Consider the following 10,392-nt stretch of genomic DNA (forward strand, 5'->3'; position numbering starts at 1 on the left):
GACTGGGATAATTGGGATGGGAGTGTCAGAGACAGTGCGATTGGCACAGGACAGAGTGGAGTTTAGGGCTGTTGTACATAGGGTCGCTATGAGTCACAGGTGACTCAACGGCACATAACAACAACAACAGTACCCCAATTAAAACAAGCCTGGAAGCAGGAGTGGCATCCACTTCTGAAATAGCTTGCTTCTGGAAACCCTATGAACTTGGAGAAAGGATTAAAGTTATACAAGTGTCCAGGCCTTTCTTCCAGAGGATCACTATGAGTTGCCTACAACTCGATAGCACTTAAAAATAACAACAACAGTACCCACTCATGTTTAAGCAACGTGTTGTTCATCTTCCAAATATATGGGTTTTTTTCCCCTCCTTTATCCTCTTGTTATTAATTTCCAATTTTGTAGCATTGTGGTCCTTGAAAATGCTTTGTATTATTTCTATGTTTTAGAATTTATTGATGTTTGCCTTGCAACCTAAAATGTGACCTATTCTCGAGAACGTTTCATGCACACTGAAGAAGGTGTTTGGGGTTTTTGTGGGGGAGGGGTGTGCATTATTCTATAAATATCTATGAGGTCGAGTTGGTTTATTGTGTGGTTTAATTCTTGAGCATCTTTGTTGAGTTATTTTCTGATATTTCTATCTTTTCTTGAGAGGGGTGTATTGAAGTCTCCAACTACTATAGTAGTGTTGTATATTTCCTTTTTCAGTTTTGCTAATGTTTGTTTTATATATTTTGCAGGTCTTTCATATGGTATATAGATATTTATTATTATTATGTCCTCTTGTTCTATTGACACTTTAAGCATTATGTAGTGACCTTCCTTGTCCTTTGTGATGGTTTTTTATTTGAAATTTATTTTATAGCAGATTATCATCACTACTTCTGCTTTTTTCTGGTTGCTATTTGCTTGATATATTTTCCCCCCATCCTTTTTAGTTTTTATCTCCATTTTTCAGGTGTGTCTTTTATAGACAGCATATTGATGGGTTTTGGTTTTTTATCCAATCTGCTACTCTTTTTCTCTTCAGTGGTGTATTCAAACCATTCACATTCTGTGTGATTATTGAAAAGCAGGGTTTTATTGCTATCATTTTGTTGAGATCTTTTTGTTGTTGTTGCTAGTTACTTTGGTCCATGCAGCTTTCTGTGTCATCTCTGTGTTTCCTGCAATGCTGGTCTTGTTTTTACAAACTCCCTTGGGTTCTGTTTTTCTGGGAATATCTTGAGCTCTCCTATATATTTAATGGATAAGTCTGCTAGGTACAGTATTCTCAGTTGACAGCTGTATTCTTTGAGTGATTGATATATGTCCTTCCACTCTCTTCTTGCACGCATGGTTTCTGCTGAGAAATTGGCACTTAATCTTATCTGCACTCCTTTACAGGTTGCTCTTTGTTTCTCCCTCGCTGCTTTCAGAATTCCCTCCTTATCTTTGGTTCTCACAAATTTAACTATGCTATGCCTTGGTGTTTTTATTTTGGGGTCTTTTCTATATGGTGTTCACTCAGCTTCTTGAATATATATTCACTCATTCTTCATTGTGCCTGGGAAGTTTTCTTCTTGTAATTCTTCCACAACTTTTTCAGCACCTTTACTTGCTTCTGTTCTGGGATTCCTATGATGCACATGTTCTTTCTGTTGATGGTGTCCCACATTATTCTTAAGTTTTCTTCTTTTTTTCTTCCTTTTGCTCTAGCAGATCAGTGGTGACAATTCTGTCTTCTATTTCACTGGTTCTGTGTTCCATCTCTTCAACTCTGCTCATGTGTCCCTTCATCATGTTGGTAGCATCTGAAACCTTGGACCTCATATTTTGGATCATGGTTTCTTGTTTTTCCACTGCCACTAATGCCTCGTTTGTTTTATCTGCTTTGTTTTGGATTTTTTTTTTAAGCTCCTCCTGGTTTTTGCTTGCTGTGTCCTGTAATTCTTCAAGTGTCTTTCATCATTGAAAATATTCAATCATTGTTCTTTTAAGTTCTGTGTCAGAAAGTTCCATCAGACTTTCTGGCTTCAGAAAATCCTTTGGTACTGTGTCACCTTTTGGGGGTGACATCTTCTTTTGCACTTGTGTAGACTTTGAGATAGCTTGCTTCCTTCAAAACATTGATAGGTTATTGATCTGAAGACAATGCCCTAGAAATCAGTTGGGCAACTACCCCACCTGTGTTTTTCTCTGAACTTCTGTCTCAAGGGAAAGTTCAGTTGAGGGCCTGTGAGAGCAGCCTCTTGTAGCTAAGTCAGATCAAGGTGCTCTGGATTAAATGCAAGTTGATTTACTGCACGTGTAGGCCCAGGTGGGGAGCCGAATGGGGGACAGGGCAGGTACAGGGAGTGGGGTGACCACAAGGGCGAGGTGACCACTGGGGTGGGCCAGCCACTTGTGGGGACTTCACTCAGATTTTAGCTGTCCAAGTATGCTCAGGAGTGGCATCCCTACTCACATTCCAGCTGTCTGTCTCCCACCCAGTGGTTCTCATTCAACGGTCCTTGCCTAGAGGCCCTCAGCCAGGTGCTCTCACCCAGCGGCCCCTGCCCCAGCAGGGCCTTGGGTCCAGCAGGACTTAAAAAAACTCAGTCAAATTCCCACTGACCCACTCATTTTGGGCTGGTCTGTGGTGTCCACGAAAACTCAAGTCAAAGTCCTACTGGCTCGCTTGCTCCTGGGTGTTCTCCTGGACAGTTGGTGATGCCCAAGAAAACTCAGTTAAATTCCAACTGGCCTACCTGATCCTGGATGGTCGGCAGGGGCACAAGAAAACTCAGTCAAAGTCCAACAGGCCTCCTTGTTTCTAGTTGGGCTTAAGAGAACTCAATTTCCTACTAACCTTCTTTCTCCTTGTGGATGGATCCCACAGCAGCTCTGCTGGTGGCTTCCAGCTTTGGCTGGGGCCCATAGCTTGATGATCCTATAGCTCCTAAACAAATTATTTGAATAAAAGTTCTGACTCAAATTCCTACTGTCCACGTTGTGCCACATCGGCCTCTGTGAGCTGTGACAGTCTCTCTAGTGGTCCATTTCTTTGCCATTTGCTGCTCCTCCAGCTCATCACGTTGCTTTCTCCACTGCCACCATCGATACAATTTCTCACCTCAGGGGGCTGATCCAAAAGAAGCCATATCCTTTGCCACAAAGTCAAGTCCCACACCCTTTCACTCCTCCCTCAAGAGGGCTGAATTTAAGAAGCTCAACTGCCAAGTAATTGGTTTTTACTTGGCAAGGGTTCTCACTTCTATCACCTGGGTTGGATCAACATGTCCAAGAAACAAGGAGGGCTAGGACCCATAGCATTCCTTTAGTATCAGACCTGAAGTGCAACATTGCCCAGGACTATGAAGTCTTAAAGACCTTTTCATCACTGATGATAAAGGGATCTTTTGGCAGATCACAATAAATGATCTCCCTATTGGCTGCTCTTTGGATGAGACTCCAAGACTCATTCAAGTCTTCTAGTTGACAAATACGGGAAAATGTCCCTAGCTGCCTGGACGTGATACCATCAAACCTGATGTCCAGAAGAGTAAAGAGTATTTCTCCAAGCACAACTAAGCACTGGCCCATAGTGTCAGGCTGCAGTGGGCAGCATTGAAAGCAAAAACATCTTTTGTACATTCTTCATGTTTAAAACACAAAGTTGGCCAAGGTATGGCATTGGGTAGGATTAGGTCTTTCCAGCACAGGTCGGAGGGTAAAAAATTCTTCAACATGGTGGAAATGGCCTAAACTATGGTGTTGGATAGGCCAAGTGATGTGTATTATCCACTAGTAGTAATGAGACACTAAACTATTAATCTTTTATAGCTTCTATTCACCTTGAACCAAGAAAAAAAAAATGCATTTGTAAGCATTTGGGTACTGTTTTAAACTTGTGATGATATCCTAGAAATTGGTGAGGTGAAAGTTATGAGGAGGTCTGTGCATGCAGAAACAAGCCTAGATGTACAACAACGTTATTGGCTATAACATGGAGCTTTATCTTCATGTAGGATTTCGTGTGATTGACATTTCCTAAATTTATGTAAGAAAAACTTCTCTACCAGTGGCTCTCCATGTATGAAGGAGAAAATTTAAAATTTTAAGCCTGGCATTGAAAGTATGCCATGATATGAGCACTGTCTAGTTTTCTAACGTCTCCTTATTTTATACTTTGTTTCAAACTGCATGCATCATTGGTCATTAATTAATTGGCATATTCCCAATGTTTGTTTCCTTATCTATGAAGTGGGAGGATAGGTACTTGCCTAATGATGACAGGACTTGTAAAAAGTAACAAATGTGGTAACCTGGGCAAAGATTCTGGAAATAAAAATTATTGTTACACACTTTGGAGTCAGAAATGACTGAGAATTGACCCTTCAGTGGGTTTATAGTGTGATTTACGGAGTAAATTACATGGGAGGATATTGGCTATCTTTATTCCAGAGTAGCTGATGGATTTGAACCACTGCCTTTGGGTTGGAACTGCAGCTCTTTGTGGAGCTTTGCTACCAAAATAGAGTATACTTTCTTGTGTTTTAACTCTCCTTCTAAATGATAAATTCTTTAAGAACAGATATTACGATATTACCTGTTTACCTATTTGTCATCAGTTCCTGGTCAAAAGTAAGGATAGGTGATAAAATATTGAAACAATTAAACACACTGTTTATTAGTAACAAAAGAGGACAGTAACAATCCTAGATAAAGAGGACAGGAGAGAGTGATTATTATTCACATTTCTATATTTGTAATGATAGTTTTCTATTCACTTCTGAATCTCCATGGTAAATTCTAGTAAGAAATGGTATGTCAAAAAACGTTTTACAAATGAAAGATACAAATTTTGCTATACATTTTAATTCATGGTATAAAATTTTCCTTACAAACCCAATTGTACATACAATGGTCAAATTACATTTTTAATTTTTTAAATAATTCTATGATACAAATACATTTCTCTGATTCAGACTTAAAAAGAATACAAGTGTGTGAAAATGTTTGGCACAGATGTGCTGTTTACTTTACTAAAAGAAAGAATACAGCATATATTCATTCACTGAAGTAATTTTATTCATTAATAAACTCTCTTATATAGAAATAGTCAACCCTTAAGTAGTTTATTCTGCCCATACAGTTAGACAATGAATGTGGACATAAAATAAAAGCCAAATCCACTGCCCTCAAGTTGATTGTGATTCATTGTGAGTCTATGTGGGCACTCTGGTGGCTTAGTGGTAAAGAACTGTGATGCCGATGCAAAGGTTCTCTGAGGAAGAAAGTTGGGCAATCTTCTCCTGTGTAATTAATTGTGTCTGAAAACTCACTAGAAGGTTAGCTATGAGTTGGTTCTGACTTAACAATACACAACAATGTAATCCTATAGGAGAGTAAACAGAACTGCGTCAAGAATTTTCAAGGCTGTGATCTTTATGGAAGTAGACTACCACATCTTTCACTTGAGGGCAAGTTGATAGGTTCAAACTGCAAATTTCTTGATTAGCAGGGAGTATCTTCAAGGGCTTCTTCCCTTTGCTGCTGATTCTGACTCAAAGCCCTAACAAAACAGTGGAACTGTCATGCACGGCTTCCAAGGCTGTACATCTTTATGGAAGCAGACCTTCAGCTTTTTCCCACTGAGCAGCTAGTAGATTTGAACCACTGATCTTTTGGTTTGGAGTCTAAAGATCCAAGCACTGTGCCACCAGAGTTCCTTAGTTCTTGGAAAACTACGACTTTAACTGCATAAGCAGAATTACTTCTTAGGTTCTTGTATCACCACTGAAGAAAGAGTACTTTCTTTTTGAGCAATAGCAAATTAATAGCACTAACAGGAAATATGAAAATCCAGTTGTTGTCAACACTATTTTAAGTATTGTGAGAAATTAACATGGGTAAAATTATAGCCATATGAAAGAAAAAGAATTATTTACATCATATTTTCTGGAGAGTAACATGTTCTTAAAGTCTGTTGTTATTCTGAAAATAGCAAGAACTTCTAAACTTTCTCCAAATTATGTAAGGTTGTAAGCCTGCTAAATGAAATTTTTATAAAATCAGTAAATTCTATTTTACTCACACACACACACACACACACACACACACACACATTTCATTTTTTAATACTGGTTTAGGTTTACTTAGAAAGTTTTTATACATTGTTTTTCACACCAGATCTAGGGACTTATAAGGACTTACAGAAACCTTTATGTGAACAACAACAAAAAAGAAAATGTTTTCCTTTTTGATAGACTGAGATTCCTCCCTTTTTAAAAATTTCATTAGGATCACACGTACATTTCAGAAATGTTGAAAATCACACATTCAAACAAAATCCTACTTTAATAGATATTCCTAAACTCATACTTTTAAGACATAGCCTTTGTGTTGTGTTTGTTGAATTAAAACCAATTGATAGCTGTTTCTGCAGCAGGTTTTTGGAGGGGAAATGGCAGGAGGGGAGAGTGGCCCATCTTCTTCTTAAAGAGCAGTTGGTGACTCGCCTGTGGACTGGCAGCACAACTCTTGTAATTTTCCTTTTCATTTAATGTAAAGGATTTCTGTGTGTTGTTAAGCTCACTTCTTGAGATTGCAAAGAGGGTTAGCTTTTTTATCTTGTATAAATATTGTATAGGCACAAGTAAATTTTATACTGACCAAATAAAATTAGACACAACACAAGATAGGCAGAACACCAAAAGAATTACACAGTGAGTAGTAAACTAGCCCAAAATTAGGCTTTGTGCTTATATTACCTCTTATAATTTGTCATTTGACAATAGTTTCAATCTATAACAAATGGCCAAGGAAGTAAAAATGTAATGCTATAATAATGAAATATCACAAGATAAAATATAAGACCTGAAAAAAACTTCAGTGCTATAGACATCTAGAAAGTTACTTCAATTATTAAACTCTGAACAATAGGTCTTAAGGTCAGGTATATTTCAAAATAGTATTTCTGTATTTTGGAAAAATAAAAATATTTAAAACACATTTGAAATATGACTGAGATTGTTATAGTTTCCAGGTCTGGGTTGGTTGGGTTTTTTTCTCCTTATAATGTTGTTTTGCTTTAAAATCCAATTTTAAATTTAATTTATACATAGTTGTTTCATTATGATGACATAAAGCTTTGTTTGTTCATTAACTTTCTGTATATACCATCTGGTTTTGAAAGCAGTTCTTCATGTTTCCCAAATTCAGTAATCTTTCCTTGGTTAAGAACAGCAACCATATTGGCATTCTTAATGGTGGACAGCCGATGGGCAATAATTAACACAGTTCTTCCTTTCATTATCCGATCCAGCGCTTCTTGTACAAGGTACTCATTCTCAGCATCCAATGCACTTCAACAGAAAAGCAACATGTAAAAGCAAAGATTTCAATGGCAGCACGTATTTCCTGTTACATATATGGTAAGTGTTCATTAACAGTGAAATTTTTATTATGGTCAAGTTTTTTTCAATTCTTTGGCTGTTGTTGGTATGTGCTATCAAGTCATTTTTGACTCATAGCGACACCATGTACAACCGCTCTGAACCCTTCTATCCTGTGCCAACCTTATCATCTCTGACACACCTACCTTTATTACCCCAGTCACTGAGTCAATCCATCTCATCAAGGGTCTTCTTCTCTTATGCTGATTCCTCCTTGCAATATGTCCAAATTATGTCAAACAAAACTTCAAAATCCTTGCCTCCAAGAAGCAGCCTGGTATCACTCTCTCCAGGATGAACCTGTTTGTTCTCCATGGTGTATTCAACACTTTTCTCCAGTGCCACAGATCAAAGACATCAATTCTCATTCTATCATCTCTAGTCATTGTCTACCTTTCTGATGAATAGCAAACAAATGTGAAGAACATGGTCTGGATCAGGTGTACCTTAGTCTCCAGACTGACAGTATTGCTCTTCACTACTCTGGAGAGATCCCTGACAGCAGATTTTCCCAATGCAATTGGTCTTTTAATTTCCGGGCTTGCTGGTACCAAGAGTGTTGATTGTGGAGCCAAGCAAACTGACACTTCTCTGGTTATAGACATTATTTAAAAAGCCTGGGGCTTTTTGGACTTCATAAAACTGTATGAAAACTTTAAAAAGCATTCATACTACTACATGAATGCATACAATAGCATTCTGTACAGCTGCTGATTACAAAAAGTCTGAGTTAGAGGCTAAAAAAGGAAGAACTCATTCAGCATTTCTAAAATTGAAAGAACTGAAAAACAAATTCAAGCATCAAGTTGCAATTCTGAAGGATACTATGGACAAAATCTTAAAGGAACCAAGAAGCATAAAAACATAGATGGCAAGAGTGGCAAGAAACTGCAGTGCAATACCACGGCTGCATGGCTCAAATCCACCAGATACTCTGCTGGAGAAGTAGGGACAATCTCCTGTACCAGTCAGATCTGATTTGATGGTACACACACAGAAAAATTGAATAAAAATTAAAAAGAAAAAAAGATAGCAGGCATGCAGTCATCATACCAAAAAGAATTGACTGACATGGAACCATCTCAGGAAGTACCATATGATCAAGAGCCAATGGTGATGAAGGAAGAAAAATAGGTTGCACAGAAGGCACTGGCAAAAAAAAAAAAAAAAAGACCCCAGGAATTGACGGGATATCAACTGACACATTATAACTAACAGATGCAGTCCTGGATGTGCCCACAAATCTACATGCAGAAATTTGGAGGACAGCTACCTAGCTGAGTGAGTGGAAGAGATCGATGTTATTGTTGTTGTTATGTGCTGTTGAGTTGCTTGCAACTCATAGTGACCCTAAGTACAACAGCCCTGAAACCTACTCTATCCTTTGCCAACTTTACTGTCTCTGACACACCACCCTCAATACCTCAGTCACTGACATCTCATCGATGGTCTCCCTCTCTTTCTCTGTCCCTCCACCCTTCCAAGAAAGATGTCCCTCTCTCTTCTTGCAACAGGCCCAAAATCAGACAAAGCCTCAGAATCCTTGCCTCCAAGGAGCAGCCTAGTCTCACTCTCTCTAGGATGAATCTGTTTGTTCTCCTAGTAGTCCATGGTATATTCAATACTCTTCTCCAGCACCACAGCTCAAAGGCATCAATTGTCTTTCTATCATCCCTAGTCATTGTACAGCTTTCTAACGCTTAGCAAGCAATTGTGAAGACTATGGAAGAGATCCTTATTTGTCCCTACTCCCAAGAAAGGTGATGCAACAGGATGTGGAAATTATTGAGTAATATTATTAATATCACACGCAAGTAAAATATTCTGAAGGCCATGCAAAAACAGCTAGAACAGTGCATTGACATTGAACTGCCAAAAGTTGAAGCTATATTTAAAAGAAGCAGTAATATCTGGAATATAACTGCTTATGTAATATGGATTCTGGCTGAAAGCAGAGACTACCAGAAGAACACCTGTTTTACAGATTATGCAAAGGCATTTGACTATATGGATCATAAGATATTATAGCTAACATTGAGAAGAATGGGAAAGCCAGAACAATTAAGTGTTCTATTCAATCTATAATGCTGAGCAAATCTTCAAGAAACTAGACTCTATGAACAGGAATTTGGCATCAGGAAAGGAGGAAGACTCATTAACAGCTTGTGTTGAAGATGACACAAGCTTGCATGCTTCAAGTGTGAAGGACCTGAAGCATGTACTGCAGAATATAAAGAAAACAAAAATTCTCATCACTGGATTAATAAGCAAAATCATGATAGATGGAGAAAAAAATTGAAATTTTCAATTATTTCATCTTATTTGGATCCACAATCAAACCCTTGATAATAGCAGTCAGATGAGGAGACATATTGTGCTGGAGAAACTCTACAGTAAAGGATCACTCCAAAGTACTTAGGAGCAATAGTGTCAATAATGTGTGCATGATTCAGGCCATAGTCTTTTCAGTCGCTCGCTATGCATCAGAGAGCTAGACAATGAATAAGGATTGAAAGAAGAACAACTGATGCCTTTTAGCTGTGGTGCTGGAGACAATGTTGTTATTGATTGCCTTCTAGTCCAGCATGACTCATAGTGACCCTATAATCAAAAGGCCTGAAGCCCTTCTATAACTATCGTCATTTATCAAAGTTCATAGAATTTCCAGAGGCATGATGTAGATGCCACGCCTGCTTCCAACGAATCTTAAACTGGGAGCTTCACCAAATGCTGTCCACCATGGTTAACCGTTATGGCATTTTTATTTTATTTTATTAATTAACATTTACAGAGATTTTGGATTTCCATTCATTCACTGTTGCACATTTTTATCTACCCCCCCCCAGTTCACCCCTCCCTTCGAAAAGCAAGAGACAAACTCCTTCACTTGTATATAATCCCCCCACCCCGAAGGCACTCCACTATGTAACCTTAATTCTGGATTCCTGTGATAACCATAATACCCCAGGAG

The 10,392-nt window shown here is 38.3% G+C and overlaps 1 protein-coding gene across 1 annotated transcript in view; it reads right to left on the reverse strand.

Moving 5' to 3' along the window:
* Positions 1–7,099: 7,099 nt before the first annotated feature.
* Positions 7,100–10,392, reverse strand: part of ABCB10 (ATP-binding cassette, sub-family B (MDR/TAP), member 10) — a 92,764-nt gene continuing 89,471 nt past the window's right edge. Inside the window, exon 13 of the mRNA XM_006902071.1 lies at positions 7,100–7,331. Within this exon, the coding sequence (XP_006902133.1) occupies positions 7,100–7,331 (232 nt within the window). The remainder of the gene's footprint in view (positions 7,332–10,392) is intronic.

This window comes from Elephantulus edwardii, unplaced genomic scaffold (assembly GCF_000299155.1).
Source record: "Elephantulus edwardii isolate Elephantulus edwardi_28Jun2011 unplaced genomic scaffold, EleEdw1.0 scaffold00363, whole genome shotgun sequence".
NCBI lineage: Eukaryota > Metazoa > Chordata > Mammalia > Macroscelidea > Macroscelididae > Elephantulus > Elephantulus edwardii.